This window comes from Dunckerocampus dactyliophorus, chromosome 6 (genome assembly GCF_027744805.1).
Source record: "Dunckerocampus dactyliophorus isolate RoL2022-P2 chromosome 6, RoL_Ddac_1.1, whole genome shotgun sequence".
In the NCBI taxonomy this organism is placed as follows: Eukaryota; Metazoa; Chordata; class Actinopteri; order Syngnathiformes; family Syngnathidae; genus Dunckerocampus; species Dunckerocampus dactyliophorus.
The window spans coordinates 14259659-14276952 of NC_072824.1; the positions used below are offsets into that span (position 1 = coordinate 14259659).

At 39.8% G+C, this 17294-nt stretch overlaps 1 protein-coding gene across 1 annotated transcript; it reads left to right on the forward strand.

Annotated features, from left to right (window-relative positions):
- Nucleotides 1-1976: 1976 nt before the first annotated feature.
- On the forward strand, nucleotides 1977-12199 carry acer2 (alkaline ceramidase 2). Its single transcript, XM_054780214.1, has 6 exons — nucleotides 1977-2381; nucleotides 2602-2716; nucleotides 3784-3925; nucleotides 4832-4969; nucleotides 9481-9618; nucleotides 10488-12199. Exons 1-6 carry the CDS (start codon nucleotides 2268-2270, stop codon nucleotides 10672-10674), a joined length of 834 nt encoding a protein of 277 aa, XP_054636189.1. The 5' UTR covers nucleotides 1977-2267; the 3' UTR covers nucleotides 10675-12199.
- Nucleotides 12200-17294: the final 5095 nt, after the last annotated feature.

Sequence of the window (17294 nt, forward strand, 5' to 3'; positions counted from 1 at the left end):
CAAGCTTTCCTCCTTCAGAGAGTTTCGTTAACAAGGCGTTAACAACCTTCCTCTTTTGCTTGTGAACTCGTATTGTTGTGCGGTAACAGTTGACTAAGGCGAATTGTCTTTTGTAACGATTATTGACAAGTTTGAACGACTAAACACAACAGGAAGAAACCTGAAATTTATGCTATTATTATGATAAATAAATTGGTTATTAATGAAGCTGATGATTGCAGTTCTAATTATTATTTAAGATTTGCCAGTAGTCAAAGTGTGTGCTTAAGCAAGGACATTCGATTTTAACTAGGACTGCCGTGTCTACCGCCAATGAATGGAACAGAGTGTAGTACGCCATGGAGCAGAAAGTCCGCCATGATGGTGAGCAAGAGAGATGGGCGGGGCTAGGCGGACAATCGTGTCCAATGTAACTAGCTCTGAGCTGAGTATAAAATACAGTTATACGCTGTGCTTGCTTTTTGATAAAATAGATTAAATGTATTTACTGAACACAATGAATTTATATGTATACATATAAATGTGCAAAAATTCACCCCCAACCTACGAGCACAATTGATTCCAGACGACTGTTCTTAAGTCGATTTGTTATTAAGTCGAAAAAATTTAATATTACCAATTATATAGGTACTATATGTACATGTATACATATATACATATATGCGTATGTATGTAAATATGAGTTTGGATGCAGTAGTAATATTAAACAAGGATAATTAATGAAAAAAACAATAATAAAAATGATATAATAATACGTAATGATAAATGTTATTTACCTTTGAAGAGGAGGAGTCGAGCATACGTCATTGTGGTGGTGGAGGAGGAGGAGATATTGAAAAAAAAGGACAAATCGTCATTGTCGTTAGACTCTTCTAAAAGAGGTAGTGTTCTGTGGGTGGTGTAGAATTAAGCAGGCCTATTAACTCTTTATAAACTTTAATCACACGCTCTGTCGGGGTTGTATCATACAACTACAACTTAGCCTTTCTCTCTCCCTCTGTTGGTCCCATTAGCAGTGTCACAGTGCCCTCTATTGGTCAAGCATGTAGCAGTATAAATATGGAGTTAGATTACAGTATAGGCAAAATACATGAAAAAATAGACCAGTCGGCTTGTGTCCGTATCTCCGAAAGTTCGCATGTCGGATGTTCGTAAGTTGGGGACTTAGCGTACTGTAGAAATATGACCTACATGTAGATGACGAGCTTCACCACAGGATGCCGTGCATCAGCTCCACGCTCACAACACCTCAGACTACTAGCAAAAGGTAAGGTTACATATTCGAGATGCCACCGCTGCTGTTGTGTTTTTATTTTTGAGTTTGTTAAGTTAACGCTAGATGCAGGTGTTAGTTTTTATGCTGCTTTGTGAAATCAATGCTCCGAGAATGGAACTTCCGTTAATGAACAAAATACTGTATAAAAATACTGTATGTATTACATGTCATCATGAATGTACCTGTTACATGGTTACAGCATGTATATAAAATCATAAAACGTTGTTGGAGGTTTTTGGAGGCATTTTAATACCGGTCTTTGTAGGCTGGAGCTGTCTCTTTTTATCTGTTTTTATATCTTTCGAACACACAGAATACAGAAAGACATATGTGTTCATGTCTCACATAAGGATTGTGGATGATGGGCAAAATGTTTAAAAAAGTGCAGTTTTCCTTGTTCAAGTCTATCTACAGTACTATTTACAACAACCAGTCTTATAAATATACAACATTTTTATGACACATACCTGTCTTCGTTTTTGAAAAATGACAAATCTTTGGACGTCTATTGGAATAATTAATTGCTGAGCAGTGTGCCAAGGACATCTTCACGATGAAATGTGTCTGGATTCTGCTCACCATCATGGCGGCTAAACCCTAGCAGCGCATTCTACGGAAGTGGATGCGTGGTGGACAGTGTGTTTTAACTCTAGTGTCCTTGGTGCTAAGCTTGTGCAAGCGACGCAGGATGTAAGTGGGACTGACGCCTTTCACCGAGCATAAAAACTCTTTGGCTACCTCCGGAGCTTCTGAGTCTCAGCGCATGACTTCGATGGGGACGTGTAGCAGGAGGTTGTGTCAAGTCGCAAACATTAGAAAGGAAGCGGAGTAGACCTTCGCTTCGGTAGACGTCTGTCTTATCGCCAGGCTTTCTTTTATTTGTCTGTGAACAAACAGCACACAACAACAGCGTCGTTTGGCGTGTTTGTGTCTGTGTTTGCGTGGCGTTAAAACGAAAACGTCGTGTCCCTCCGACGCAACTAGTCCAGACATGAGTAATGTTAATCTGATTTTTTGGGACCACTTGCAAGCTGGCAGCTCCGATGTGGACTGGTGTGAAGGCAATTACCTAATTTACCCGGGCATCGCAGAGTTTTACAACACGGTGAGTATGTGCAGTTTTAGCAAGAAATGTGCGATTTATTTTTTTTGCTTAACTGCTGTCATTTGTCACTGACTTTCAATACTTGATGTTTACTGTTATAAGCTGCAGCATCAAGTTACATACAAGTCTACCCCCCCCCCCCCCCCCCCATGCTGGAAAACATCTGCCTGTGTGTTTTCTTTTCTCATGGGCTGTTTTCCCCATTGTTTTGTCATTTCAGATCAGCAACATTTTATTTTTTGTTTTGCCGCCCATATTAATGTGCTTGTTCCGCCAATATGCAACACATTTCAACAGTGGGATTTACCTCATTTGGACCCTGCTGGTGGTGGTTGGTAAGTTGACTTGACTGATGTGATTCTTTAATTCTTGTTGGTCAATATAGAGATGCTGTTTAAAAGTGCATACTAAACAGGGACGTTGCACTCTCAAACAGAACTATTAGCTTTTAGTACAGACTTTGTAAGAATTATTTAAATGTTTTACATGTGTAAACGTGATTTTTAAAAAATATATAGTGCCTTATAAAATACAGTCGTCCCTCGCCATGTCATGATAAAATCTTACAGCCTAACTCTCACGGTTTTTCCAAAAATATATTAATTAATATGACCTTTTTATTAGTAAGACAAAAAGCATATTTAAGCAAATGTCATGTACATTTTGCCTAAATTAAGTATTTTCAAGCATCAAAAGGCTGAATGAACTAAAGTACAAATATAAGGAATTAAGAAGACCAATTCAAATTGTAATATGGATTGTAATGTTCGCTGAAACATAAAGTACAAGCGCCAGACTTGGTCGCCGGTATAACAGGTCTTTATTGCATATATAGCATGCATGCAGTGTGATTTATACACATGCTGTCTATAAGCGCACAGTTTTAGTGTTTGTCTTATTATCTGCAGCCCGCAGCTATCCCTCCATCATTTTTTATCCCTTATGTGATGACAAGCCTTATACATTGGTTCAACGAATAAGGCTCTGTTTTAATTTGATTCTACTCAGTAGTGGCACCACTGTATTAACAAACAAGACTGAGGATTTATGGTGCCTTGTACCCCTTGGTGCTCATTTTAAACTAAGGGCTAAGGGCTGCCTAGCTGAGGTCAGAAACGGGTAGTGTTAATTGATAGGTTTTGCATGTGAATACTAGGCCAGTTAAGTTTAAAATTTATTGTGCCTGCTATGAGTATTCCTTTGTTTCCCTCCTCGGATTAATGATTTATATATGTATTACAAAATTGTAGTCTTTTACTGCGTTAATGGTGTGCTTCACAACTCTGTCTGGTGAATGGACGCTAGAAAGTATATGGAAAAGGGCAGGTCTTTCATCGCCACATAGCCAACCTGACTGGCACACTTCCCATGTTATTTTTCTGTGTATCTCTCCTACACTTAGGTATTGGATCAGCATACTTCCATGCCACTCTCAGCTTCCTGGGCCAGATGCTGGATGAGTTGGCCATTTTATGGGTGCTAATGTGTGCCATTGCCATGTGGTTCCCCAAAAGATACCTCCCCAGGATGTTCAGGAGGGATCGGTATGTTCAGCATTTGGGGTGTCACGAGACACTCAGTTCAGGAGACGAGACGATAGATTTTAACATTACTTTTAAGAAAAGTACAATGAAAAAATAAAAGAAAAGATTACAATATATTGCAATCTACTAATTTAATTTCTACTACGTTACCTTGCATTGCTCCACACGAGGCTACACTCTTCTGCACTCTGTGTGTATGCTACTGGCCCCGCCTCCACCCACCGAGACAAAGAGACTGTTCTATGGAACAAACGCGCCAAGGTGCTGAAACCAATGCGCAGAGTGAACTCTCTTCATGCCTGTTTGGAGGCGAGAGACGAGGAAAACAGACACGCGTGCACATGGCAATGTACTTTATCTTTACTTTAAAATTATCGAGTTCATTTTCATTTATTGTGTGATTAATTATTTCATTTATTGTCTCAGTCCTACTCCACACAAGGCCGTTTTTTTCTGAACGCAAAATCTTGTCACATTTTAATCTTGCAAGATCTTCTGGCACGAGATCTTGTGACACCCCTGTTTAGCACTATGATTTGTTGTTGATTAATGCATTTTAGCAGCTTTAAACAGATGTTTAAATCTACCCACCATGTAATTGCAGCTCCAAATTACAGTACTGCTGATGTCCTCTGCTGAATATTCTGTCACATGTCCATTGCTGTGACCCTCCAGTTTAATAATAACTGGCCGGCCTAAGATAGCTGACACCAGTAAAAGCTGCATCACATGGCCTTACTTCTCTTTCCATTGTCACACAGTCATCATGGCCGCTCTTAATATTTCCCATGCAGCTCAGCCTTAGAATATTGTGGAAAGGTTGTGAGTTATCCCAAACACCCGACAGTGTTAAAGTTCCCCTTCATAAATTATGTTTATCTGAATTGTTTTTGCTCTTTGCTCTAGGTCAAGGTTCAAAGTGGTCATCGCTATCTTGTCAGGGATCACAACAGGGTTGGCCTTTGTTAAACCTGTTATTAACTCCCTGTCGCTCATGACTCTCGGCATCCCATGCACAGTGCTGCTCATCACAGAGCTTAAAAGGTCAGTAGTCAACTCTCATTTTAAAAACCCTGTACTACCAGGTACTATTTCTAGTATTAGGTCAGCCAGGGCTCTAAATCCGTCGTGGCGATAACACAGGTGCTGTAAACAATCATTGGTCAAAACAACCCCACGTGGAGTGGCCTCTCTTTTTCACATGAATACAAATTGTATTTATGGTATCCACGATGGGTTCTGCTGCAAATGCTTTGGAAGACATGCTATCAACAAATTTTCAATGGCTTTTGGGCAATTCATTGCACCCACCCACACTCTTGTAAAGACATTTTGTTTGATGGTGGCTATGTTTGTCAAGCAATCTTGCTCAAATTTTACACACGTGTGCTTGTCAGTCCCCTAGAAATGTGTATCAGATTTTGTAGTGATTCGACCAAACGACCTAAAGTTACAGTGGGTATTTTTTTAAAGCTCATCGAGCTGTGTGAGGATTTCAAGTCAGTCTAACTTGTGGTGTTTAATAACAGCGCCACCATATCTCAAAAAAATATTACCGCAGGCAACACTGGAGGTGTACATGTTTTGCCAAATTTTCAGCCTTTTGTTTGCAACGGTTCAGGAGTAGAAGAGTTATCTTACATGACTTTAGGTCTTTAATTTTTAAACTCTGTGACAAGACTGAGCATGAAGTTACAGCAACAACTCGTTTCTGCCATTGTCTGCAGTTTTACCAGTTGGTGTGCGTGTGTGTGTGTGCGCGTGCGCATGCATGCACGTGCGCATGTTGTCCATAAGGGCAAAATGAGAGAAACAGTGTCAACATGTAGTCAGCAGTACATTAACACTTAACCTTTTGCACTTTTGTTCATACATTGTCGAAAGACGTGTTGTCCCAAACCCAGTACAGAGTCTGTTAAAGCGCGTAACAAGCCACTTTTCACTTTCTGTTGTTTCCTTTTCCCCCCCAGCCTCACTCTCACGACATCAACCTTTCTATTGTTCAACCTGTTGATAATTCTTGACATTACTGTCGGTTCCAGTCACCTACAAAGGTGGCTTCTGCTAAGTGTGTGTGTGGGGGGGATTCCTGTTGTCATACGCTGATGTTATTTTTCTCTCCACAAAGGATGTGATGTGATGTTGTTTGCTTGCCTTTTACAGTGAGACTAATTACATCGCCCCACCTCCCCACTCACGTCACGTCCAGTGGGACACAAACAACCTATTTGATGTAAACCACATTCCATTCCACTGTGCCATGACATGACTAATTGTGTGGCCAATAACATGAATCATAGGGAGTTATTATGAACAACTGTAAGCAAACTTTATAATAGTCAGAGAGGCTAACATTTGTAATTTTAGTCTCTCATCAGAGTCCCTGTGACCGTTTATACAGCTTTGAATGAGGTACTATTACTTATCTGTGGGTTCAATTGAGTCACATAGAGACACAGTGACAACGTTTACATGCAGTCAATATTCGGTTTAAGGTCAATATTCCAGTTTCTGAAACATTCGGAATAACCCGTTTGCATGCGTGATGTAAAAAAAACCCCAAACAAAACAAAACAAAACAAAAAAAAAACAGCACGGACAATGTTTTGACGCACAGTAAATGCACCTCATTTCCACTTCTTCTTCCTGTATGCTAAAAAAACAACACCGGCAAGGCGGATATTGAACGCCTTTGTTTGCATTTTGGTGCTGCATCAATGAGTTCCATATCGGGTTCTGTGATTTTCATCACAGTTGACCTCACTAAAAATAAATGATGCTTACCGTTCAGAGGTTTCATGAGGTCACATATGCTGACTGCTCAATCTGCGCACCCTTTGAGGCATATTTTTTCAGAAAATGTTGGTTGAACTCCAATTTGTATGACTGCAGCGGCATTGGAATTTGGAGGTTCCACTGTAGAAGTCCATCTTGACCGTAAATGAATGGGGTAATTTGTTTGAGCCCTGACAAAAAACTCTTTCTGGATGCAGTGAACCGAGACCAAAGTCTCTGTACTGTATCCTGTGATTTCATGGAGCGTTAATACAAATGCAAAAGAATTCAGGTTGTATTCAAAAGGGGCAAAATTATTTTCATCGATGGTGATAAACTTTAAGTTTGAAGATTTATGAAGGCTTCCAGACACTTCCACTCCATTCCCTCAAGTAAGAGAGACTGCACCCAATATAGACCTTTCAACTACTTCATCACTTATCTCCAGCTGTCACACTCTCTATTACTTTTAGCAGTAATCTCGTCTTCAAAACAGGGTCCCGATGCCACCTCTTATCACACACAAGCTTCTGTTGCGTTTGATAGTCACTGTATTGCAGGCACCCTGCTGAGAACTGATACTTTTGCCTCAATTTGTGGTGAATGCATTGATTCTGCTGTTTTCGGGGGGGTGGATTGTCTCTCAATTTGTGTGATGATGTATCAAGAGCCAACATAACGCATAATAATAATAAACAGTATCGGGGATACTGGAGGCCAATTTCCCTTTGGGAGGAAGTATCACTTGCCAGCTATTCTTTAGTTATTTCCTTTTGCCCAGGAGTAGCCTCTTGCGTCTGCTAAACTCAGGATTTTTAATTGCCGGAAGGACAGACATGACCATTCACCTACTGTAAATCAAAGTAATGTCTGTTATGTATTCCTCTATTGGTGTAGTGCCTTTTACTTAACTCAAATGAAGTCCACATTATACTATTTTTCACCAATTTTAAGCTGGTCTCAGATGCCCCACAGTAGTGTATTGGAAGTGTGTTGAAATCTAGCCTTGATGCTAGAATTCAGTTAAGAAAGTGCTTTTAGTAAGCCCTACTGGGAACACACAGTTTGTGTGTCTATAGCTTTAATGCTATAATGAGGTCTCTAACAGAGACAAGAAGCGCAATTGTGGACTTTATTCACTTTTTGCTTTGTACAGTTTAACTCTGCACTTGGCCAATATTATAGATGTCAAATATCCGATAAAACAACATAACATTAGCGAGTGGGAGAGGACACAAATGTTAGCAACACTTAACACATAGCACAAAGACATTGATAAAACATGGATAAAATAGTTGCCACTCTTTTATGAAAAGAAATAAAAACCTACAATAATCCCCGAAATATCTCAAAACTGACAAAAGTAATTTATAAAAAATACTGGAATTTGCCAAAATACATATTGACAACTTGCAAGGTTTCTGGGAGACAAATCTAGAGCTTTTTAGCAAGTCGCATCAGCTCTGTCTTTACAGACACGAAAAAAGACCGACACAAAGAAAAGAACACCATACCTACCGTGAAACGTGGAGGAGACTTGGCTATGTTCTAAGGCTGCTTTGCTGCCACAGGGCAGGGTATAATGAAATCATCGCTGGTCAAGAGGTTCTTTAACAAGACGATCACCCAAAACACACAGCCGAATTCACTCAAGAATGGCTAAGGGCCAAACATTGAACTATCCTGAGTTGGCCCTGATTTAAATCCAGTTGGACATCTGTGGAAAAAGCTGAAACATGCAGTCTGTGCAAGGCACCCATCAAACCTTAGAGAGGTGGAGCAGTTTACTCCTGAGGAGGGGCCAAAATACCTGTTGACAGGTGCAGGAGTCTCATTGAGTTTTTTTATTTTATTTTATTTTTTGTATTATCACTTTGCCAGTTTCCAATTAGTTCTAGATTTTTGTGGGTTTTTCCCTTCTTTGCTGTAAGGGTATCAACAATTATGACCACGTGTGTTTTTGCTGTGCATTGCTAACAGTCACATTTGTAACAGCAACATCATGCTCGGTTAGCGTATTTCCTGAAGAAAGACAAAATAATCAAACTTTATCAAACTATTTTAAGAAGATAATAGCTCTTTCTCACGTTTGATGCTCATAAACAGGCTCTAGGAAGACATGCTACCGCAGGAACATAATTGCAAAGTATATTTTGCATGAAAGGGAAACTTTTGTTGTCAAATGTTTTTGTGTCAAACCAAAGACACCCTTGGAGCGAGGACAATCTCTAATAAAATGCCTGTCAACTAGCATGACTCCATCCTTTAGGGAGAAGTTTGTCATCGTGACTGCACTGTTCAGCCAGCAGCAGGGTTGTGTGTGTGTGTTCTGTGTGTACGTTCGTGCTTAAGGACACGGCTAATAATAGTTTTGCATCAGCAGCATTGTGGATAAGTCTGTGTCAGGGACACGTACGTGTCTTAATGGCAGATATTATGTGCAGAGAAGTAGAGTAGCGCACTTGGCTTGCTGTTCTTCTTTCTAAGTATAGGGGCAAAACGGCATCTAAAGAATAGAGGTGCATGGACAGTAAAAACAGAGCCGTTAACCCTGCACAGCTGGGAGGCCTGAGAACCATCTGGGAGATTTGCACAGCGTCAAACTTGAACACAAAGCCCAGTGAAACACACCACCCACGTCTGTATGCTTTGAACATTGTGTGGCATTGTGAGGCGCGTTGAACAAGAGGGCAACTAAAGATGATAATGATGTAAAATGAAGATGATACACACCATTGTTATGTACTGTAGTTTGTCAGTGATGTGTGTGCTTGTCGCAGGTGTGAAAACCCACGTGTGTTTAAGCTGGGTCTGATCTCAGGGATCTGGTGGGCACTGGCTCTGCTCTGCTGGATCAGCGACAGGATTTTCTGTGAAATGTGGTCATCTGTCAACTTTCCCTACCTACACTGTGCTTGGTAAGAAACACACAATCAACCAAGGAACATACAGTGGATGCATGTGAGAGATGGGCATAATGATCAATTCATTGTTAAAAATTCTGATGATTTGGGCAATTGACGCACAATTAAGGCAAATTCAGGTGCACTTTGTGGCTGCAGCTAGCACAGGTGCTGTTGATTCTGTCTCAACTAGTAGATGGTTTGAAAAGGGATAGACAAAAATGAATGGAGACAACAATAACAACAATAACCTGAGGTAGACAGAGAGAAATGTGAGAGCAAAATGCAATAACAAAAGACAACAACAGGACCTCAGTCGAGAACTAGTGGATAAGCAAAAAGAGAAGAGACAAAAACATCACCTGCTAGTGCTTAATTTAAGAGGGGACAGATGAGAGAGAATACTAGAGGTGGAAAAGCAATAACAGAATACAACAGCAGCCACAACTATAAAATCAATGCCTGCTGTTGCTTGTTTTAGCTTAATTTCAGATGGGAAAACTATAAAGAAAAACAGACAGTAAAAGCATTAACAGAAGGCAACAGCAATAATGTTATTGCCTCTTGGATTAACGTGGTTTAACAGCGGACAGCCAAAAGAAGAAAAAAAGAGAATAAAAAGTAATCAACAACAATAACTGCATTACCGTCTGGTACTTGGTTTAAGAGGGGACAGACAGCAATTCAAAGTTAAACAGCAGATGGTCAGCAATAAAACACATTTAAGTTGAACAAAAAAAAGTAATACCCGGTGGACAGGTGAGCAGTTGACGTTGCCGCTCCTCTCGTCCCAAGTCAGCAGCCCGGTGACCACCCAATACACAAAATGAATGGATTTTTAAAGCTTTTTAAAGGCCATACTTCCTTATGTTTCTCTCTTATAGGCACATCCTCATTTGTCTGGCCTCATACTTGGGGTGCGTTTGCTTTGCCTACTTTGACGTCGCCCACGAGGCCCCTGAGCGAGGTCCTGTCATCATGTTCTGGCCCAACGAGAAATGGGCCTTCATTGGCGTCCCTTACGTTTCATTCCTCTGCGTGTACAAGAAGTCGGCTATTAAGGTGACTTAAGGTGACCCACCCGTGCTGAGCCGGTTGCACTTTAAGACTCATCACCAGACTGGTTGCCCTCTATTAGGTGACACAGGTGGTCTTTATTACCCAGCAGTGTTCCTGCATTTGTCATTGAACAAAATGTACCACAAACATCCTCAACAATGTGTCTTTCTACCACATTATTGTTGTAAACGGGGAGAGGAACATGTGATGATTTATGAAAGTATTATGCATTTTATGCTTTAGTTAATTTTGTATACCTGCAATGGAGACTCGGAAGACATCAGTGTAAAGTGTTAACTGCCTTGACAAACTATTGCATCTCATAGGTGCAGTATACCAGCATTAGTGATAACAATGCACTGGAAGCAATAACTGTGATACATTAGTGGGACTCTTCCACTGGTGACCTTATTCCCAGCATGCTATTGTGATTGATTGGAATGCTATTTGCAAAACATACTCTTGTACTTTATTATTAACCCATGATATCAGCCATATATAGTAATGAATAATTAATGAAGAGCCATGTAACCAAAACACCAAAAAAATTATGTCAACATGTATTGAAGGTTAATGGATTTTGTTTTCATGACAAACGGCAAGTCACAGCATTTCGGGTCAATCGTGGGTATTTTTTTCCCCGTATTTGTTAAGCTGAACGCAACTTTCTAATCCTCTGTTTGTTTCATATTGTGTGTGTGTATTTGTATTTATGATCGTATGTTCTCTGGGGTTTATTTATTCCAGACTCAGTATTTTAGATGATATGCTTAGAAAATGTATGGAAATATGTGTGTAAAGCCAAAATCAAACTGGATACTAAAAACATTGGTGCATAATCCTCTGATGCACATAGTGTGTATTCTATGCATTATGAAGCCGAGTATGGAGAGAAAATGCAGAGTACATTTACTGCATTGAGACACTTTGATTTATTCATTGAATTACAGTCAGTAATATAATTGGACAGATTTTACTGTTCGTTTTATTTTGGCCAAAATGAATGAAAATCTATTTAGAAATTAAAAGGGAAAGAAGGGTGCTTTGAAGCTAACATGGTCACCAAAGATTTATGACCGCAAATTTATTACATAAACAAAACTCATGAAGGATCACAATGTACACAGAAACTCACAGTTGAATTTTGCGAGAATGAATGAGTGGTTTTGTGTATTATCACTACCTTTGTATTGCCAAATACTATTCTATTTTTCAGTCTAGTCTCCAGAGATATTGCCAGTTTGAGCGCATTTATCGTCTTGCTGGAGAGAATACAGAATTGTATAATTTTGAATGAACTGCAGTGCACGTTGTGCAGGAAAAAACATTTGACATATTTATGAAGTTTTTTTTAATGGTCACATAGCAGTAAGGTGTGTATTTTGACATGTGTATGTTATTTTTTTATTGGCAGCACAAACAAATGGCACATAAATATTTATTTTCATAATTTATGCTGTTTTGTAAACAAATATTTGTAATAGTATATTATAACATTGGTACTTTATTTTATGCAATAAATTAAGCCAATTAAGTCCTTCTGTGTTGTGTTTTGTCATCTCGTCGAATTGTGAACTTTTCTCCAGTAGGGGGCAGAGTTTTTCAACTTCATTGTTTATCTCAGCGGGACTGTGTTTTGTAATGTTGATTTACAAAATAAATGTATTGTAATATGCATTGGAGAATCTTTTTAGAAATAATACTATATACAACATTTCTAAGAGTAATAAAGTTACTACTTTTTCGCTTCACATACTAGAGTATGCCGGTATATCACAATTTACTAGTAGCACAGTGAGCATCCTGTCATAGAATATGGTTGGGGCCTCCAGTGCTCTCCATCCATCCATTTCTATGCCGCTTATCCTCACTAGGGTCGCGGGTATCCTGGAGGCTATCCCAGCTGACTTCGAGCAAGGGGCGGAGTCGCCAGCCAAACGCAGGGCACACAACCAATCACACTCACATTCATACGTATGGACAATTTAGAGTCGCAAATGAACCTAACATGCATGTTTTTGGAATGTGGGAGGAAACCGGAGTACCCGGGGAAAGCCCGTGCACGCACGGGGAGAACATGCAAACTCCACACAGAGATGTCCAAGGGAGGTTTGAGTTTTCTGGTCACCCTGGACTCTTCCTCATTCACTGTAGGAACTAAATCATGTTTTTTGCTTTTGAACATAACTGAACTTGAGGGAAAGGCTTCTTGAGACGTCCCTGAGTGTCCCTGAGAAGGATGTGAGAGCCTGTTTCTCCATCTCTTCCATGTACAGATTCGCCACTATGGGTGAGACTGGTGAGCCCATAGCACAACTATGAATTTGTCTGTAAAATTTCCCTCTAAACTGAAAATATGTAGTGTTAAGGCAAATTTCCAATAATTGGCAGATGTGGTCAGCACTAAGTTTTGTTCTCCGATGCAGAGTTGAGTCCTCGAGTAGTCTTACCTGTGGCGAATCTGTACATGGAAGAGATGGAGAAACAGGCTCTCACATCCTTCTCAGGGACAAAACCAAGGCACTGGTTTAGATACGTGGATGACACCTTTGTCATAATCAAAAAACAACAAATTCAGTCTTTCACAGATCACATCAATGCGGTGGACACCAATATCAAATTTACTCACGAGGACGTGAAAGGGAACCAACTCGCCTTCTTAGACTGCAAGGTAATTCTAGGAGAGGACAGACAGCTACTTACAGAGGTCTTTAGAAAAGCCACACACACTGACCAATACCTGCTTTTTGAATCAAACCATCCACTACAACATAAACTAGGGGTTATTAGGACCCTCCAACATAGAGCGGAACAAATACCAACTAGTGCTGAGGGAAGGAAAAAGGAGACACAACATGTCCAGAGAGCGCTCTCTACCTGTGGGTACCCGCGGTGGGCTTTTAACAAATGTCAAAAGAAGAGAGTAGGGAAAGAAACCCAAAAGCCCACAGAAGCAAAAAGGAGAGGAGTGGTAGTCCCTTATGTAGCGGGGGTCTCCGAAAAACTCCAGAGGATCTTATGGCAACACAAAATTCCTACCTATTTCAAACCAGTAAATACCCTGAGACAAAAATTTGTGCATCCTAAAGACAAGGCTCCAAACCAAAAACAGAGCAATGTGGTCTATTCCATCCACTGTAAAGATGAGGAATGCAAAGAGCATTACATTGGGGAAACTAAGCAAATGCTCCAAAAAAGGCTTTATCAACATCGCAGGGACAATTCTAGTGGGCCTCAATCAGCAGTACATCTACACCTTAAAGCAACCAATCACTCTTTTGAGGACAGCGAGGTAAAGATTTTGGCCAAAGAAAACAGATGGTTTGAAAGAGGAGTAAAGGAAGCTATTTTTGTCAAACAACAGCATCCATCATTGAATCGGAATGGTGGATTAAGGTTTAATTTGGACCCTGTGTTCAGCAGGTTACTGAGACCAAAACCCACAGCTCTTAGTCTTGTAAATGTGGTGGAGCCAGGGCCGAGCCAGAACAATAGATGCTAACGAGCCAGTATCAGAGTTGTTCATACCCAACTACAAGGAGCTACACTTCCCTTTGATCGGAGGTGCTAATGGCAGGAGAGGATTATACCACTACTCCGCCCAGGCTTAATGTAAGGAACCAATAGGAGGAGGGTGTTGGCACACCAATTCCGCCCACTCTTACTGTATTTAAGGCCTAGGCTACCAGCACTTGTTAGTTCGCTGACGAAGCTCTTTGGATGAGGAGCGAAACGTCCGACACCTTCTTCCCAGAAGTACAGATGACGTCTCAAGAAGCCTTTCCCTCGATGCACAACTCCTGTACGACTGAGAGCCTACACAGACGCATAACTGAACTTGCCTTAACTGGTTTGAAAAATATATTTTCTTAATTTTTCTCAGGCTGCTGCCCCACCTTATGCTTGATAAATACAACTAAATATGTAACCATGAAGGGCTAACATGAATATATTTTATTTAATTTTTTTTAAGTTGAACTTCTACAACTGGAAACCTTTTGCCTTCACAAACAAAAACAACTGGATTTGGGAAGAGACATAGATCCAGTCACAAACATTTTTTTCCCCCATATCAGAACTGCTGTTACTACACGGAAGAACAATACAATAATAATGTTAATATCAGCAATAAATTGTCTATTATCCACATAAACAGAAGAAGCATGAATGCAAATTATAACAACATCAGGCAATATTTGAATCAATTCAAGGAACTCTTCAAAGTAATTGCAATCTCAGAAAGTTGGATTAATGTCAACAAAGGTACAGACCTTGAGCTGGAAGGTTATGAAATGATCTGCATCAATCGGAACAACAAGAGTGGAGGAGTGGCTGTGTACATGGACAAACATCTGAACTACAAAATTGATAACATTCTTGAATGTTTAACCATTGAAATCTGCAATAAAAAAAGCAAAAATGTATTAATAAGTTGCTTATACAGTAGTACCTCGCATAACATAAACCTCCTTTTACATAAATTCCACAGAACATAAAGAATTTATGTAAAGTTTTTGCTTCATATTACAGAAGAAAATTCATATAACATAAAGCGTCAAGTCAGTGCAAGTCTTTTTTTTTTCAATCAACTTTATTAATGCCTCAAGTCGGTGCAAGTTCAGACTAAAACTTGCTGACGCCTTCTGACGCATCACGCTCTCATTGGATGATTTTCGGGGCACCGCCTCCGCTCTCATCTCATTGGCTGATTATCAGGGCACCGCCTACGCTCTTATCTCATTGGCTGAGTTATACAGCACGTATGTGAGTTTGTGTGAGAGACAGGCTTGTCCCTTCAAACTCCTTCCTCTTCGTAGTCCCCCTGAAACTAACTTAAACAATTAAGTTAAGTTACAAATTAAAATTTTGCACACAGCATTATCGTGTAGTGCGTGTGTGTTTGTCTGTGAGACCAGCTGACTCTTAGACTCTTTGAGTCGCGTTTCGACTCAGGCTAGTCGTCCTCCTTCCTGCCTCCACTTGCACTCCTGATCAAGACATCTCGTGAATGGTAGGATTGTTTTTGTTTTTCAGTTTTATTCATTTACAGAAATCTTATTTATTATCTTATTTTATATTGGAATGTTACTGTACTATGTTTATGCTAACGTTTTCTTATATTTTCCCACAATATTTGGTGGACTTTGAATATTTTGAAGGGCCAAAGGGGTGAGTTTGGGAAGATCTTGGAACGGATTAGGCTATTTACATGTATTTTACGCTTCGTATAACATAAAATCCCTATAACATAAAGGTTTTTGGAACAGATTATTTACTTTGTAGGGGCGTCTACTGTATAGAACACTGAAGTCAAACATTGCATGTTCGAGGACTGGATCATAGCAACCTTCACAGATATCATGCAAAAAATAATCTTTGTATGTGGAGACTTCAGTATTGATCTTCTGAATCCACAGAAAAATAAGAAAATAGATCACTTTGTAGATACAATATGTAGTTTGAGTCTATATCCTAAAATCACCAGACCAAGCAGAATAACAAACCACTGACATACAGTACGTTACAAAGAGGAAGCAGAGTCAGAGGATGCGAACACGGGCCGTTCCATCACCATGCCTGGGGTATCTAGGGTAGTCAAAATGCTCCCCAGTGGCAGACTGGAGGGATTATGTCTCACAGCTGGCCTGGGAACGCCTGGGTGTCCTCCTGGTGGAGATGGAGGAGGTGGCTGCGGACCAGGAAGTCATACAATTCTTCTCGACAAGAGAGGAGAAATATGACCTCAGGGAAACATTAAACTTAAAACACTTATACGCGAGAACAACTCTAAAAACCTTCAGCATCTCAGTATGTGGAATCAAATTATGGAACGGACTGAGCAAGGAACTCAAACAATGCACTAAGATGAGCGATTTCAAGAAACAATACAAGCAGTTAATGTTTGCAAAGTACACGGAAGAAGAGTCCTGAAACACTGTGTACATGTCTAAACACTACTACACTCACTACTAACTCTTACTTCTTGTCACGTCTTACTTTTTATTCTTTTGTGCGTACATTGCCAATTCTCACCCATTATCCAACTATGTTCTGTTCTATTTCAATTGTTAAAGCTATGTCTAATCACTAGCACACTTATTACTTACTCTTCCTTTTTATGAGTTCATTGTCATTGCTCACCTATTATCAAACTTAGTTTTGTTATGCCTATTTCATACAATTTATCTGGATTGTCAAATCAAGTAGTTACGGTGACAAGAAATTGACAGAATTTGAAACTTGACTATTTTTTCTACTATTTATGACATTCTTACATTATCTCATTAATTTTCGATGTATTCAACGAGAAGAGAGCGTATTTGGAATACAGGAAGTGAACAAATGTATTGCAATTGATGTAAAACGGATGGGGGGTAGGATTAAATAAGCTTTGCTTCTTCCTACTTCTTTTGGACATGTGGCTGTGAATTGTAATATGTGATGTATTCCAATGTAATTTGCATGCACGTTCAAAAAAGTAAACCATTACCATTACCAACAGTTCATCTGATTATTCATAAATGAAACCATAACCGCCAGGGGGAAAAAAGACCCTGGCTAAATAAAGTCCCGCCCCCTCATAGAGCCTCATTGGTTTCCACACATGTCAATCAAACATTCATGTCAAGATT